The sequence below is a fragment of the Ochotona curzoniae genome, unplaced genomic scaffold (genome assembly GCF_017591425.1).
Source record: "Ochotona curzoniae isolate NIBS_2020 unplaced genomic scaffold, NIBS_Ocur_1.0 scaffold_3835, whole genome shotgun sequence".
Classification (NCBI taxonomy): Eukaryota; Metazoa; Chordata; class Mammalia; order Lagomorpha; family Ochotonidae; genus Ochotona; species Ochotona curzoniae.
Window position 1 is genome coordinate 18,509,170 of NW_024467114.1, and position 18,120 is coordinate 18,527,289.

General features: G+C 38.4%; 1 protein-coding gene across 4 annotated transcripts in view; it reads left to right on the plus strand.

Annotated features, from left to right (window-relative positions):
• The window catches only part of VPS41 (VPS41 subunit of HOPS complex), a 132,304-nt gene that overhangs the window by 16,638 nt on the left and 97,546 nt on the right, over positions 1-18,120 (plus strand). For 3 of the 4 annotated variants that reach the window (XM_040964920.1, XM_040964923.1, XM_040964922.1), the window contains 2 exons: positions 5,927-6,034; positions 10,503-10,580. In XM_040964920.1, the coding sequence (XP_040820854.1) occupies positions 5,927-6,034; positions 10,503-10,580 (186 nt within the window). The remainder of the gene's footprint in view (positions 1-5,926; positions 6,035-10,502; positions 10,581-18,120) is intronic. The other variant, XM_040964921.1, reaches the window with a different exon arrangement.

Genomic DNA, 18,120 nt, shown 5'->3' on the forward strand with positions numbered 1-18,120 from the left:
GATTTAATTTTTCTGTTTCAAAAAGCATAGCTATACTATCCAGATTACACTTACTCCTAACTTTAGTTAGTTTGGTCATTAATGTATTGTTTGCATACTAATAATATTGCTTGAAAGTTGAAATTCAGCAACATTGTTTGCATAGCTATAAGAATATAATTGCTTATCTGTCAGAGGTGTGTGATGAAACCATCCTGGGCGTTTTGACCACTGCTGTTCTGTTGTAGATGAATTCCATTATCTCCGTGTCACTTTCTTAAAAAGTTTGGTCACTGAGGCAGCTATAATACCTTGTGTTATTAATGGAAACCAAAAGTTACTCTTTCCGCCTGTTTATGTAGTTTTCTTGATATGTTTTGACATTTGAAAGCCTCTTTCCTACCAGATAGTCATCTCTTTTTTTTTTTTTCCAATATATAAATAAAATGATCTTTCTGTAATAGAGCTGAAACAGAGTGATTTGGTAGCAGTTGTCCTTTGAAGGAAGAAGTAGTAATTGCTTTTTGTGTTTGGGGCTAGTTTGGGCCATGTGAAGCTAATTAATGACATTAGTTGTGAGTTGATTTTGAGCTTCATCTTCAGGATTTTTGAGTCTTATTTTTTTTCTCCTTATCATGGATCTCTTCTTCCTTCTCTGGAAAAATTGAAGGCCAATGGGATGTATTCGAAGGTGCCCTATATTTTGCTTGCGCATTTGATGACATCATTATAGTTTCAGAGAAACGTATACTATATATAGACTAACGTGTAGCTCTTAACTATATGTGTGTTGTCTTTTTTATAATACCCTATGATAATGACTGGATCTTTTCCTTAATATATTATGCTTTTGCAACTTAAAAAATGATTTAATTGATTTATACTATTAGTTTCAATTGTTCTTTAAAATTTATATTTTCTGAACTTCAGATTTTGCGATGTTGGATTTTACTGGTTCTTTCTATATATTAAATCGGAAATGTTGGTTGCCAATTTTGAACATTTCCATTCTCCTTAGGATAATAGAGTCCTAGCCAGAATATTCTAGAATAAGGAAACTGTATTTCATTCCTCATACTCATGGTTGATTATTGATTTGCTTTTATTAGCTCTTGGTCTGTACTGTGGAAGTTCAAACTGCAGGAAAGCTTTTCTTTTTATTATTATTTTTTTAAAGCAGAGAGAATTTCTTTTGAGAATGTTAGTGTTTCTCTGTTGTCTCCATTGAAACATTGGGTATTTATTAAAAGGCTTTCTTCCTAATCACATGTAGTTGATGACATGAAATCAAGTGAACCATTCATCTAACTAAAGTTCCTGGCAGTTCAGCTGAGGTTGTCCTCAAAGCTGAACCTGGCTGAGATCAAAACTATCTCCAGAGAGTCACGTGGGCAGTGATCTAAGACTTCTCAACTGGTGGTATTTGAACTTGATAAAATAGCTTCCCCACCCCACCCTTCTACCCCTTCAGTGTACTAGGAATAAAACAGAACCAGATTTTAATAAACACATAGTGTCTAGAAATAAAATTTTAGAGTTTTATGTAAATAATAACAGAAAATGTAATGATGTTTGCATTACCTCCTAGATTTCACGTGGTAGATTATTTTTGCCTTAACATTTTTATGTATTTATTTGAGGGGTAGAGGGAGAGAGACAGGGAGAGAGAACTCCCATCTGCTGTTTCCCCAGAGGCCTACAGTGTCCTGGGCTGGGTGAGGGTGGATACAGGAGATGACCTGCAGCATCACCTGCTGCCTCCAGGGTACCCAATGGGGATTGAGGAGAGGACACAGGAGCTGGGGATCCAGCCCTGTACCCTAACATTCTGATATGCAGTGCAGGCACCTTAACAAGCAGCCTAACCACTAGGCCAGATGACGGCCTCCTGCTTTCATTGCCATTTTAATTTTGACATAATTGTAGATTTATGTTTGATGGTAAGAAGTAATAGGAAATATAGGAAAAATTACTCAACAGTGTTTCAGGCAGAAATCTTTATTTGCTGTAATTTGTTGTCCCCTCAAATTAATTTTTCCCCTTTTAACAAAACTGTGAAAATGACCATGTTAGGACCTTTGTTTTCAGTTAGTATTCTAGAGTTCTAGAGGGTGGTTTAAATGACTTGTTTTTAATTAAAAGTGCTATGCAGTTAGTAAAAATCCATTTTGAAGAATTGATTGTTTCTAAAGGAAAGCTGCAAATTTCTTGTGTATGGGTAAATGTCACTGTGTTCAGATCTTCGCTTAGCTGCAAGTCAGGACTTGTACTATTCTACTAGGTTGTCATAGAAACGCCGTTAACTGTCATCTCAACTCACAGTCTTGATGGTTTTATTTGTAGGTTGGTAAGATTATTAAAATTTAACAAAAATTATTGATTTGCCTTTTATTAGCACCAGCTTGCTTATTGTGGAAATTCCAGCACAAGAAAACCTTTTTTTCCCCCTATTTAAATGTTTTAAAACTTAAAGTGCAGCTCTATATTAAATCTCCTTGCGTTTAAAAATTTTTTTTTTAATTTAAAATGTGATGTGGGGCCTGAAAAAGCGGTACCACCTCTGTGAATTATATTTTTGAGTCACATTTCTTTGTTTATGACAGGAAGGAAAAAAAAAATGAAAACAAAGCTTAAAAACTCACCTTTACCCTGCTTTTAACTTAACATAAAAGAATCCTGTCAGAAAAGCATGAAATGTACATCAAATGCCCAATATTGGAGTTTTCATTTTATTTCTGGTGTTTGAAACCTAGCACGAATGCTTCAGTGAACTGTGTGGTGAAAGTATTTATTTTTGTATATTTATGTGAGAGAAATTATTTGGTTTTCACTATAAATAAGACTGGCAAACCTTATTTACAGTAACTTTATCTAATGGTCCGTGGATGAGTGCTTTTATGCAAAACAGTCAAGAGGCTAGAATTAACTTTTCACGTTGGGTGCACATTTGATGTTCAGACTAGCGCAACATGTGGCATCTTATAAAAACCAGCGCTCAGGATTCAATTTGTATTTAACACATTTGCTTCAGAATGCACACATCATCTGTGCCACATTTAATGTTAACTTTGTAATGATTTCTCTTTCTTGCTTGTAGATACAAAAGGAAAAGCATTTATTAATTTTTTTTTCCAATTTTCCTCTTTCAAGTTTCTTCAGACTTGGTTAATTAGCTCTTTAGATTTTATATTAAAAACAGGTCAGTTTGAAGGGTAACAGTTCCTTGGGCCTCGCTAATTATCATTAGATAACTTTTTATAGAAATACATAGGTCTTTGGGATAATTATTTCTTTACTTCCTTTTGTGGCTGTTCAGGTTATTCTTGGAAAGTTAATAGTAGGTATACTACCTTCGGTTTTAGTAGTCTTTTACTATGTAAACAGTGAATAGCTTATGTGTTAAAGAGGGATTGAATTTAAGGCAGCTCATCATCAGTGGATGTGGAGTGCTAATCTAAATTTCATTTATTTTTATTTGAAAGGCAGTGTTATATAGAGAGAAGGAGATTCAGAGAGAGATCTTGCACTTGCTGGTTCCCTCTGGAAATGGCTGCCCTCGCTGGAGATGGCCTGTCTGAAACCAGGATCTGGAGATTTCTTCTGGCTTCTCCTGCCTTTCAAAGTGGAATAGCCAGGACTTGAACCAGCACATGTGGGATACCAACACTGTAGGCGAAGGCTTAAGGAAAGCTGATTATTTTAAAATTCTATTTTTGATAATGTTTACAGAGTTGAGAAGAACACATGCCCATGTGGGCCACTGGTTAGGGTGGGAAGGTTTGAGGAATAGGGGAAAGTAGATAAGACCATTGTTTCCAATTTTCCTTCTCTTCTTCTTCCAGATCATCAGCCAGCCCTGGTTCCTGTACATGATGCTATGTACAGCAGACAGGTCTGCTCTGTCCCGCTTCCCACTCAGCTGTTGTATACACTAATGGGTGCTGCAACCCAGCTCAGCCCAACTGGCTGCACTACCCAGCCCATACTTATGCTGAAGGGTGCTAGTGTCTGTCTAGTCAGGTCCACCCCAGCCCTGGTTCTCGTGCTCACTTGTAGGAGCTGCAACCTATCCGAGAGATGCCCACAGTTTCCTTTCTAGGCCCACTCCCAGCCCTGTATCTTACACTTTCCAAGTGATTCTACAGTCTATCTTGACAGGACTTGCCCCCATTCCCAGCACTTGCCAGCTGATTCTGCAGCAAAGTCCAACCAGCCTGCACTTACTCTGGCTCATGCATGCACCACTGGATACAGTCAATTAGTCCAGCCTGGCTCTCCCACTGACCCAGCTCACATGCAGGCCAACAGGTATTGTACAGCCTGCCCAGCCTGGTCTGCCCCTGGTCCCAGTTTTCATGCTTACCAGCAGCAGCAGTAGCCCAGTAGGAGAGTCTTCACTGCTTCTCTACTGGAATTGCCGTTCCCCTCCCTAACTCCCCGGCTGTATTCTGGTGGGTGCTGCAGCCTTCTCTAGCATGGCCCATGTCACCTCACCCTTTACCAGCATGTGCTGTAGCCTTGGCCAGTCCAGCCTGCCCCCAGTTCCAGCTCATGCTGGTTAGAATGCTGATCTTTTAAAACTAGGTTTGTTGCTCTTCCAGACTTATTACTGTCCTTCAGCCAGCCAACATGTGGCCTCCAGTGATCCTCAACTCTTGTTATCCATGTTCTGTGTCTTTCTCTTCTGCACTGTCATGGCTGACCTGCATAATCGGGGTATTGACAGCTGCAAGGGTATAGTGTTAGAGACAAGATCAGATAAAGCATGATGCTTCCATCTTGCTCTCTCTTGGCTTCCCAGAGAAGCCATCCACCATATTCCAAAGGTCACTTGGGCAGGCCATGAGCAAGGAATTGAAGCCTCTTGCCAATAGCCAGCTCCAACTAGCTCGTCATTTGAGTGAGCCAATTTAGAAGCAGGTACTTAATTTGCAGTGAAGGCTTTTGATGATTGTGAAACCAGTTGAAATCTTGCCTGTGTCTCTTGAGAGAATCTGAGTGAACTATCCACCAAACTGTTGCTGAATTGCTTACCCACAGCAACTGTATAATGTAATACAGATGTATTGCTTCAAGCTTTTTGGCAGTAAATTTTAGTTAATTATGCAGCAATAGATAACTAACACAGCTTCTGAGTAACATTTTAACACTTTTCCCCACTCATGACACATTTTATAGTTATTTGCAGGCATTGAAACTGCTAAGAAGTCAATTCTGAATGTGATCCTGGGTATATCCTATTGTCTTCCATTTACTCACAGATTAACCCCTTCCCATGTGAAGATGTAGGTGCTTGTCTCAGAAGTAAAGAGCATTGGAACTGAAGTCTCTCCTCGTGTATTCTGTCTGATGGTCTCCAGGAGGCAAACGCTTACTGCTCTGTAAGAGACCGTTTGCTTCCACCCAATTTATTTTTCATTGTGGGGCACCTTCAGTGTGATTCGCTTTGTATTTAATCCTGCTTGTGCTTGCAGAGCCTCTTGCATTTATGGGTTGATGTGTTTGTCTTTATCAGTTTTTCAAAATTGTCAGTTTTTTTTTTTAATCTTTCTGGATGTTATTCCTGCTCCTTCCCATTTTTCCTAAGAGCCAAAGTGATCTAGAGCAAAAAATGAAATAAATAAGCTGGAGGCATAGGAATTAATACAGCATAGCACTGGCGTGAAAACTGTTACGCAGGTTAGTGAATAGAGAGTCTAGGAAATTAATCTATGAAAACACAACCAACTTTCATCGTATTTCCATTTTCCACCTTTGAACCTGGAGGTATGGTAGTTGGTACTGGCCCTTGGCAAAAGGAAACACGAAGGCCTTAACCTTTTGCTGTTGTTGTAGTTATTGACAATGTTTGAATAAACAATCTCTGGTTCCCCCTTGTGAAGGATGTTTTGAGTTTTCCAGAACAAATCTGTGATCGCTGTGGTTTTTTTTCTCTGCTTTCCGGCAGGAGGAAGAGAGTGAAGAGGAGCCCAAGCTGAAGTATGAAAGGCTTTCCAATGGAGTCACTGAGATTCTGCAGAAGGGAGCCGCGAGCTGCATGACGGTCCACGACAAGGTGAGGGAGTCGCAGTTCCTGGGGAATGTCAGAGTCCTGCTGCCTTCCAAGGGGGCCTTTGTTTTGTTTTTTTTTCTTTTAGTGCTATTCCTCTTCATCAGAAGACAAGAACCCAAGGTATTTTATGTATCTATACACATGTACTACACACATTGGGGTTTATCAAACAGAGTTTACACAGGGTTCATGACGAAGTTGTCTCTGAAGTGATTTTTGGAAACTATCACGTAGTTCCTCAAACCACAATGATGAGATTAGAAACATGGTAAGATTAGAGCGATGAGGACATGGCACGGTAGCCTAGTAGCTAAAGCCCTTGCCTTGCCTGTGCCAGGATCCCATATGGGTGCTAGTTTGTGTCCCGGCTGCTCCACTTCCCTTCCAGCCCCCTGCTTGTGGCCTGGAAAAGCGGCAGAAAATGGCCTTAGGACTACGTAGAAAACCTGGCATCAGATCAGTGCAGCTCTGGCCATTGCAGCCACTTAGGGAATAAACCGGAAGACCGAAGATCTTTCTCTCTATGTCTCCTTCTCTCTGTAAATCTGAATTTCCAATAAAAATAAATAAACCTTAAAAAAACAAAAAAAGAGCAATGTAAAACCCCTGTGCTAGACGAGATGACATTGGCAATGTTAGGAATAAATAGAAATGCCCCAAATTATTACTTGTATGTTATATGTGTGATTTGTCCTTGATCAGCTTTGTAGTCCACAGTCCCCCTTCTGAAATCCCATCCCTTCACTCTTAGGAGCTGATGTTTTGAGACATGATCAGGCTCTGTTCCTGACTCCTTTCCCAGTTCACCTGATTGCATACCCCTCCTTCCCCACAGGATGTCTCCTTCCACCTGTTCAAGGGCTTTGGTTGTCCACTTTTGTTCCTCATCCTGTCTCTTCCTCTGCCATAGAGGTACATGCCACATCAGGGATACATGCCATGCTCTTGGAGGTCTAGCCTCCTGTGAATAATTGGCTCTGTTACCACTTTCTGCCATGAATATGACAGTGATGCATAGTGTTCATCACAGCTCCCCTACCACCTGAATTTTACCCCCCATGTCATCCACTGGAATGCACTGTGTCCTGAGCCCCTATCATCTGCTAAGGTTTTCATCATTTCTTCTGTAACTTATACACACACTATGAACTACTTTCCTTATAATCTGTTTCACTTCAGATTTGCCTTCACTGTAGTTTGTTGATGACACCCACTCAAGTAGTACTGCCAAAGTCCCAGTCCAATCATAATCTTCCTCTTTGGAAATTTTTATTGGCTTCCCGATGCCTTAATGATTTGCTTCTACTCAGTCCCTTTGTTCTGCTTCTCTGTCTTTTCTCTTCATTAATAGTTAAATGCCTCTTATTAGCCAACCTTTCTACCCTCATCACCTGGGCATGAATTAGATGCTTCCTTCTCCTCCTTATAAACTAAAACTTCGATTCCTTGACTTTGTCCTGCTTTACCTCTGTCTCTGTGCCTTTGGAGCAAGTTGTATCCTCTTGCCTAGAATGGTCTTTACCATAAGTCCTCTCTGTCTGTCGTTTTAAAATTCTTTCTTCAAAAGTCATGGCTGCTACCTCTTGTATTACACAGGATCTTGGAGAAACCTTCATTTTAAACAGTACCTTTTCAGTTCATTGTATATTTTTTTATAATCTGTCTCCATTATGATACCATAACCCTTTTAAATCACACTTATTATCCAAGTGTATTGCAATGTGTTATGTTTATTGTTGATGAACTGCCTGCCCAGAGCCCAGAGCTCAAACTGTATTAATACCATGCTAAAGCCACCTGGGCAAGGAACCTAATGATTGAGAGCAGTAATCAGTGCCAACTTTTGCGGCCCATGTTCCTAGTAAGAGGATTCTGATCCAGCACAGCTCTATTCAGTTGTTAATGCTGATCCCAACCCTGCCACACATTGACTGTTTCCAAGAAGGTCTCAGCACCTTCTGGAACTTATTTTCCCATGTGGAATTAGATGCATTTCCTGTTCCAGTGGTTTGGCTACTGTAAAGCACTGTGTGAAAGGTAGACATGACTTCACAGCTCACCACATTCCAAATGTGCTCTGTCCTCTTTGTGACGTTTAGGGGCTGAGCACACCTGTTCAGTCTTCTTCCTTACAGAAGTCTACTCAAAGTAAAGGCAGTGCCGCTTAGTAGGGCCAGACTGGGATTCCTGAATCTGATACTTGTGAAAATGAATCTAAGTTTTTAGTTAAAAGGGTTGACAAAAATGTTTTCCTCCCACCCCCTGGCTTGTGATAGATTTTAAGTACTTGTGAACAAAGAATACATAAATAAATAAAGTTCAGTAGTTTTACAAACTTAAGGTTTTGAATGGAAGGAAAATGAAATTTAAAGGATATGTGGTTGTGTTCTGTCACATCTGTGGCCAACTTGGCATTTTCTTCCTTTTGTAAATAGCTGGAAGCTTTCACAAATCAAAATGTGACTCCCCCACAATTTTCATAGCTAAATGTGTTTGATCCGCTTATGGTACTGATTTTGAGGAGTATGTAGTCATTTCTAAACACAAGTAGCAACCATTAGTCTATATGAAGAAGTATTTTCCCAAACAAAAAAGCTTGTCATGAAAATAACTAAAATTTACCTCTCAAAAATGTTTCCAGTGCAATTGTAGTCATAGGTGGAAACTGCAAAAAATAATCATTTTGCGACTTCTTTCTACCTTAAATGCTTCATGAATGATACTAGTAGCTTTATTTTTAAAAAGCAGAGAGGGGGAGGAATTAATAATTGGTTGAAGTGTGCCTAGAACTTCTAAAACTTCCATAGATGGACTGTAACTGGAAGTTCAAAGATGGCCTTGACAGAGGTGCTGGAGAGTGCCACAGTATTGAAGCATCTTAAGGATCCCAGCTCCCTCAGCTTCCTAACAAACAAAATACAGTATTTATGAGGGGAATCAATACTGTGAGGTACTTAGAGGTTGCAGTGAGCTTTTAAGACCCGTTCTTTCCCCACAGATGGCCTCAGAATGGACTCTCTTTTGTTTCAGTGAGTATTCTATGTGGGTGTTTTTTTTTTTTTATTCAAATATTGTCAAAGTGTCACTGTAGAGATAAAATTAAAGCCTGTATTCCTCTGGGAATGTTCTTTTACTTGGGAGCAAACATTCCTATTGGGTTTAAATATTCAGGTTATTACCTCCCCCACCCCCCCAGAATTCCGGCTTCCCCCTTCCCTGCCAGCACCCAAGCATCCTGTTTTCACCAGGCTTGCTGTCTGCCCTGGATGACTAATCGTCGTGGCACCTGGTGCATTCAGGCAGGCCTCTGCAGCGGAATCGTCATACCTAGTTATGTCTGCACACCTGATGTTTTATTAACCAGTATTGATTTTTTTACCCGGGGGACTTTTTTCTTTCCTGGAGAGAAAAAAAAAAAAAAAAAGGCAACCTTGCAGGAGTGAAAGGCATTGCAGCGGATGAATTCCTAACGAACCCCTTCTTTCCCTTTTGTGACTCGTCTTTAATGTAGCTTCATATTTTAAGTGCCTGAGCTGAAATTTTCATCTTAAGCTATTCCATTTTGATAAATCCTTTTGAATCTTGACTTTTTCCGTAAGGTTATTTTTTGAAAGATTGTGCTGCTTGACTGAAATGCTTAGTAGCGACTGTAAATTTGAGCATTTCATTACAGGTTGCAATGAAGCATGATCACATGCAATGAGATGCAGAGAAATTTGGACTGTTTGAGTAATGCTTGAAGAAATAAGAAAGGAAGAAGAATCTCATGTCAGGCTTTGGGTAGTCCTGAAGTTTCTTCTGGTTTGAGTGGAGTTTGTTCAAAGAAGCCAAGAATCAGTGCGAGTTATTCACTAGTTTTATGGTATAAAATGAATGTGTAGTTCAGTGGCTCTTTTGTGACAGAAAAGGGTATTTTTGCCTTAGAATATAAACACTTACATTTGATATTGTGCATTAACTTTTAAAGATGCATCCCAAAGCTAACTGATAGGTTCAACTGAGTTTGGTTTTTTTTTTCCCATCCCTGAATATGAATTAAATTGTTCTAAAAAAACAGTGTTGCGTAATTTGTGTGCATTGAACTAAGTATTAGCACAGATTTACACATTGGCCATAAATTAGGAGGAGTTGCTTAATCATTCCCTTCTGAGTTTGGGTTCAGCCGTGGGTGGGTTGTGCTTTCCCAGCTGCATTTGTAATTTACTGCCTCAGTCCATCAGGCATTGTGTGGAGACTGCGCACACACCATTAGTTGTCAAGAGATGAGGGCCCTCATGAGTCATTCTGACAGCTAGCTTGCACTATCACAATAAAATAGGCCCTGCTCTGTTATTTCCCCAAAGCCGGAAACAAGCCCTCCTAAGGAATGCATAGCTTCCAAGACAGTGTCGATCATTTGACTTTGAAAATGGCTTTATTAGTCATGTATTAATAGTGCATTAATTAACCGCCCCTTCTGTTCTTCTTACAGTTTCTGGCACTGGGCACCCATTATGGCAAGGTTTATTTACTTGACGTGCAAGGAAACATCACTCAGAAGTTTGATGTAGTAAGTATATGGTGTAAAATAGTATATGAGCTGAACTTCATGTTAAGAATTCATACATTAAAATGAAAGGTTTAGCAATTTGCTTTAATAATGTGAAAAAAGGATCTTTATACATTAAATCAGAGCACCAAAAATCTACATCTTAGCTGAATAGTATGTACTGAAATTTTAAAGATTTTAAAGAAACTTCTAGAAGTCTGTTACTCATTTTTGACTTCATGTTTTTTCTACAAAAAATTCCATGTAAAAATCTTCTAAATAAATCTGTATAATTCTTCAGTTGATTGTAGTTACACATTTGATTTTAATTTGGAGACCTACAATATTCCTAAGTGTGTTCTTTTTGATTTGTAACAAAGTAGGGAGTTCGGATGAATTGTTAGAAGAAAAGGTAGTACTTTTATTAATGATTAATGGTACTAATATTACTTACTCTGAGAATTTGTGTAATCCTTAAACTATGAACCCCTCATTTGGTAACTAATGTGAGTTGTAAGTATGTACCCTGTCATCTTATTGAGATGCCAAATGTAATTGAAAATTGATTGATAACCTTGCTGGATGTGCTTATCTCGTCTAAATATACAGCTAACATATTTTATCTGACTGTTTTGATATTTGGATTCTTATCAGATTGTATAGATGGAAAGCAAAGAACCAGGCTTTTAATTTTTTTAAATTGCTGTTTGGAATCATCAGGAATGAAGAAAATATTAAATTTGAAACTGGATTGTGATGTTTACAGCATACGTTGGAAACATCAAGAATTTCCATGTTTGTGTGAATATCGACATTTGGAGTTGGAGAGATGATTCTGAAAGGCAGATATTACTGTTTGAAGATAGCGTCAGCACTTCCATCTTGTAAAAATAATGGTGTCGCTGTAAAATAATGGTGTCGTTTATGAAGGAGGCTGCAGTTTCTTCAGCTGACATATTGTGTGTGATGGGAGAAGCGATGCCATAGTGTGCTTGTAAGAAATGCGACCACAGAATGATGACCAAGTCTTAGGAGAAGCCCATGAATGTGCGAGCTTGACGTGTACTGATTGGCTAGGCAAGTTGTAGCTTCTTGTTTTTGCTTTAGCATCTACTCCAAGCTTCCTTTTGATATTTTTTCACCAGCTTCCTGCCTTTTGACCATGTACAAACCAAGAGTTCTTTTTAACAAGAGTTCTTTTTAACAAACCAAGAGTTCTCAACTCCCATTTCACTCTCCAATGTTCCTAAATGGTTAAGAGATTGACACTGGAATCCGGGAACGCTATTCAAGCCTCCCAGCTGGTTAATAAGAACCAGCTGTCCAGGTCATGTGGCTGCTTCCCCAGGCAATACTGCATTAGTTAGAGTCAGAAGCCTGAGTTGGTGGTCAGATGTGGGTACTTTCATGTAGAACATAATATGTAACTGGCGTCTTAACTCCTGGGCCATACACTCATCCCTAGATAGGCATATTGATAACCCATGTGTTTGGTCTTTCAAATGCCATCCATTGGTGTGTAGCTCATGCTGGGAAACGGCCCTCTTTCATTATGCCTGCGTGTTCTCTTAAATTTCTTGTTCTAGTTACATGATTCTCTGACAGTCTGGTTCTAGGTCAGTCTATTTGATATTATCTCAGTGTTTGCCTGCTAAGTAGGTTCATGGGTATATGCTGTTTGTTCCGTTGCCAAAAGTAGTCTGTTTCTACTCTGTTTAAGCTTTCAATGGTGCCTTCATTTGTCATTTTTTCTTTTAGACATTTTTTTTTCCTAAGTCACAGTTACAGAAATAGAGAGATATGGAGAGAGATCTTCCATCCTTGGGTTCACTGTCCAGATGGCTGCAACAGCCAGCACTAGGCTAGACCAAAGCTCCAAGCTTATTCCAGGTCTCCCACGTGGGTAGAAGCGCTTGGACTGTCTTCTTCTGTTGTTTTTGTTGCCCTTTAGCAGGAAGCTGGAACAGAAGTGGAGCAGCTGGGGCATGTACTGGCACCCATACGGAATGCTGGCATTGCAGCCCACTCTGATGTTTTTAAAGTCATATGTTCTGTATCTGCCTACATCAGTCCTCCTTAAGGTGTTTGTAACATCAACTGTAAATATGCCTGAACCTTTATTTATTTTTTCCTTCAATCATGCCTCTGTGACATTTTTGAAAATTAAGCTCTCCATAGCTTTGCATGTTTCTTTGGCAGGGACGAAAGATGGCATGGTTCCATTTTTTGTGAGTTTATTTACCTTCCCAAAGAAGGTGATACTCTGTGGTGGAAGTAAGGCCATGGCTTCCTCATGATCTTTATTGTGTAAGTTAATTGACTTCGAAGTGGCAAGTTTGAGATTCTGAGCACCTTCTGAAAGGAACCTTAGTCCCAGGTTCTCGTCTCTGGTGATGTTTTATTTTCCTTTTTCATATGATTTTTTTGGTTGTTGTTTCTGATGATGTAATGACTGTAAGCTTTGTATCATTCACTTGAAAAAGGTATTATTTCAATTCTAAAAGCACCATTATGCCCAAAATTTGTTAATTACCTTTGATTGTAATAGTTGAATGGCATATTGGTCAAGAATTTTTCTATTCACAAAGTAACACAACGGTAGAGAAGCAAGCAAGGCAGAAATTAATCAACAAGTAGCTCTCCAGTTTTTACACTGTAGGTGAAAATAATTTAGTAATTTTAAAATTAGATAAATAATAATACATTATATTTGCGTAAGAACTGTTATTTTACCAAGAAGTATTCTTTCTATTTGTTAATCAGGTTTCATTCTTATAATAAAATTCATGAAACAGTAGCGCCTATCCTTGACTGATCAATAAGGTATTTATTTGGCAGAGAGTGAGAACATCAAAGAACCAATGTTTTAGAGAAGTTTCCGGCCCCGGCACAGTAGCCCAGTAGCTAAATTCCTTGCCTTGCATGTGCCAGGATCCCATTTGGGCACTGGTTCATGTACCAGCTGCTCCACTTCCCCTCCATGCTCCCTGCTTATGACCTGGGAAAGCAGCAGAGGATGGCCCAAAGCCTTGGGACCCTGCACCTTCATAGGAGACCCGGAAGAGGCTCCTGGTTCCTGGCTTCAGATCTGCTGTGGCCACTTGCAGAGTGACCCAGCAGATGGAAGATCTTTCTGTCTGTTTCTCCTTCTCTGTGTAAATTTGAATTTCCAATAAAAATAAATAAATCTTAAAAAAAATTTCCCAGGTGATTCTGTTTAGCCTTCCTTTAAATATATGTGATATAAAAGAAGAAATATCTAAAGTCACTTTGCATTTTGAAGCAAGGTATTTCTTTTTCCATTAATATTTCAGGAGAAGTGCTGTTTTGCCATATCTATTAAAGCTAAGAATGTGCCTAATAATCTAGATATTCTAGAAAAAAGCATGCAGAGCCTATGTCCACAAAAAAATCATGTAAAAGAGACTAATAGTGGCTCGATTCAAAATGCTGCTCAACTAGAAGCAACCAGCTGTGTGTCCCTAGTAGAATGTATGCAGAATTGTGATGGTTGGATAGCAGTTTAAAACAAAATTCCATACCTGCAACAGCATAGATATATTTAATAGATTTAATGTTCAGCCAGAAAAGCTAGTACATATTATATGATAGCTCTAGATGATGTCCAAAAAAATGTAAGGCTAATGTATTGTTAGTAGAATTCTGTGGTATGTGTAGAATTCTGTTGTCTGTCTGTGACTCTTGTTCTATTGATTATGAATAACAAATACCAGAATGATGCTTTACATATATGCATTAAAATATGTCAGCCAGAAATTGTTTTTTGGGGGGAGATTATTTCTAGATACATTTTTATGTTAAACTTCCAATTAATAAAATTTACATAACTCACAGAGCAAAGTTAAAATTAAATTATGCCTTGCTTGTCATATAAAATGGTGCAAGTTGCCAAATAAATTGTCCATGTCCACTTTCATACAGATCAGGCCATACTCTTGTGAATAATAGTTGTCTTAAATGCTTATATAGAGTAAAATACATAACTTCAAAATTCATAAAGGGTATTTTAAGTTCCTTTTAAATTCCCAAATGATTTTTATACCCATAAATCACTTCTTTCCATTAGCAGCCTCTGTTTTCTTTAAGACTATTAATTTAAAATGTACTAATTAATAGTACTTTCAAATGTGGTCAAGTTATTGGGCCATCTGTTCTGTTGAATATTTTGAAATGTTACACCATATGTTTTAAATTCTCTGTTGAGGAATAAAAGAGCAAAGAACTTCAGTTGATCAAACACAAATTTTTATGTGTTTTTTTTTTCACTAAAATAGTAAATGGTGAAAGACAGTAGAGAAACAAAATAGATGGTTATAAAATGCGAGGGATAAGAAAATAAGACAAAACAAAGACTCACTGGGTGTTTTATGTTAAGATAAAAGACAAATTTTGAAATTAATCTCTAGAGGAAGAAATAAAGATTTTCCTTAAATTCCAAATAGCAATCTAATTTGGAATTAACTTCACAGATTGCTTTCCTAAATTGCTGTTCTTCAGTACTTCTCATGTTTATGTGTTAGTGATCTGTGTCACACTTAACTTGCTCACATTTTTACACACTTCAAATACATCTCTTATTTCCAGCCCCTGGCTCTCCCTTCAGTCTAATCAGACTCCTTGTTATATTGCAGATAAAGCCCTAACTCTAGCTGGACCTTCTAGAGCCTAGTCACATTTTCAAACATACCTTTTCAACCTTAGTGTTAGGTAGTTCTCCATCTGTTTGTGTTGGTACACTCACCATCTTCAGTTGCATAAGGCATTCTTGTTTGTTAAACTTCTCATTACATCTTTCCTCTCGATTGCCCTCCTTCTGTTGAGTTCTCTTATTTCTGTGACTTTCTTCCCCCAGGGTTGTCGTCCACAGGTTATTTCCTTCCTCTGAACGGTGTTCACCAGTTGCAGCTTCAGCTTTCCACACCTCTACCCATTTTGGTTTTTTTGTTTTGTTTTGTTTTGAACCATTTGGTTCATAGTAGTTATATATTTGCTGGTGATATAATTTTTTTAAGATTTATTTTTATTGAAAAGGCATATTTACAGGGAGAAGGACACAGATAATCTCACATCTGCTGATTCACTCCCCTTATGGCTGAAAAATGGCGGAACTGAGCCAATCTGATCCAGGAGCTTCTTCCTGGTCTCCACAAGGGTACAGGGTCCCAAGGCATTGGGACATCCTCCACTGCTTTATCAAGTCATGAGGATGTGGTACTCGTAAGAGCTTTGGGGCCCTTTAAGAGATACCAAAGAGTTTGTTCTCCATGCATTCACACCTTTGAGTGCATAGCACGAACCTGGAACTCCAGCAGGACTTCCAGCCTCAAGAACTAATTTAGTCACCAATTTTATTTATTTAAGCCACTAAGTTATGATATTTTAGTTTGGCATTACAAACTGATTGATAAAAATTTTGAATCTTAACTGTAATTCTAGCATTTTTTGGCTAACTAAATTTTAGTTAGCAAGGCTAATTGTGTTTTCAATAAATACTCAGATGTTTAGGGAATTCAGAGTGTCATCAAAATTTAGAAACTTTACAATCATGCCGCATGTAAAAGGTGGTAAGTGAGAAAGTCTGAAGGAAATTGAGCTTGGAATATTCTGGGAGTTATTATCCCTTCCCATTTACTCCTTCACCGTTATTCAAGACCTCTTTTACACATCAGTCCATTTTTCTTAGGTCACTTCCAAAACCCACGTTTAAAAAGGATGTTTTTTGTTTTTTGTGGCTGATTCCTGTCTGTGAATGATCTTAGTTCCATCTCTCTCCCGAATTTCAGGACTTGGCTATCTTTTAGACTGGCTCCCTGCCCTTTTGTTGCTTTCTTTGCCTTAGAAGAATTTATCACTAAAATAAATCAACTCCCCTTTTGTTCTTCCTTTATGTTGACGTATAACTGTTGTTTGGGAATTGCTTGTCTTTTATGTTTGAGCAAAGGAGATGTTTCCCTCTCTTTTCTCTTTTCTAGTATAATCCTGAAAATTTACAGTTACTGTAAGCTTTTAAAATTGTATTTTTAAATATATTTTTATTTTGAATTTTGAATTATGTGGTATAATTTCATATAGGCTGGGATTCCCCCCCAAATTCCCACCCCCCATCAGATTATTCCCATTTTGTTACAATAGTGTAGTCCTTCATAAGGAGTCATAATTCTGTCAGTGTTTTTTAAGCGTACCCCTACATTTTGGTACAGACAGTATCAGACAGTCCAGCATCCCTTGTCTACTCATGTCCAACAATTTCATTGGGATCCATCTTTTGTCTGGAAGCAGGGATGCATGTTCCATTTACCCCCATATCTGTATATGATAGACCCCAGTAATCCATCACAATACATTTCCATAAGTGGGAAGCCGTGAAACAAGATCAACAACCGGTATGAGTTAGAACAGCCACAACAACAAGAACAACAACATCAACAACAAATTTCAGCACCATGAAAAAAATGAGTAATCAAAACATGGTTGACAAAAAGTAACACAAAAGTCTCTTGGGGGAAAAATGATGCCATCGTATAATCCATGAGTCCATGATGAATTGGACAAGAGAAAAGAAATTATTTGGAATAAAGCAAACTGGAATTAAAAAAAAATGAAAACACAAGGGATACAGCCAAAAAAGCAAACAAAGTTTCTTTGCTTTTTTTTTTTTTGCTTAAATTGCATTTTTATTATTCATAAGCAGCTCTCTTCTCCTTAAATAGCTTATTCATCTTCTCTGTGTAACCTTCACTTCTTTTTAAAAATTTTTTAAATGATTTATTTATTTTTATTGGAAAGGCAGCTTTACAGAGAGAAGGAAATGAGGAGATCAAGACCTTCCATCCACTGGCTTACTCCCCAATAGACCACAGTGGCTGGAGCTGAGCTAATTCGAAGCCAGGAGCTTATTTTGGGTCTCCCACACAGGTGCAGGATCCCAAGGTTTTGGGCCATCTTTCACTGCTTTCCCAGGCCATAAGCTGGAAGCTGAAAGGGAAGTAGAGCAGCTAGGACACAAACTGGTGGCTATTTGGGATCCCCCAAGGGTGCAAGGCAACGATTTAGTCATTGAGCCATCATACTGAGCCCATAACCTTCACTTCTTAAACATCTGGTACAGTTGTTGAGATTCTGTGTCTTTGGATCATTTTTTCATTGAGTGCATCTAAGGAGAGTTTATCTTTGCATCCTTGGCACTTAACAGAAAAGCTAGTGAACTGACATAAGTGAGACGTTAGTATTAGTGGGTCGAACCAATAGTTCTAAATGTGCAAAGTTTCTGGACTGTTTCTCCTATGATCTCATATTAGGATTATTATGTACAAATAATGGCAATTAAATGCACATGACTGAGTGTTAATACAGATACTATACGTTCATTATTCTCCTGAACAGCTCAGCTACTTTGAACTTACTCATAATGTGGCCAGTGTGATATTGGGGTGATTTTACCATAATAATCTTTGGAGTATATCTAAAAACTTAAGCAATCTATTCTTGAGCAAAGAACTCCTATTTTATTATTGTTCCAAAGGTACTTGCCTGTCAGCTT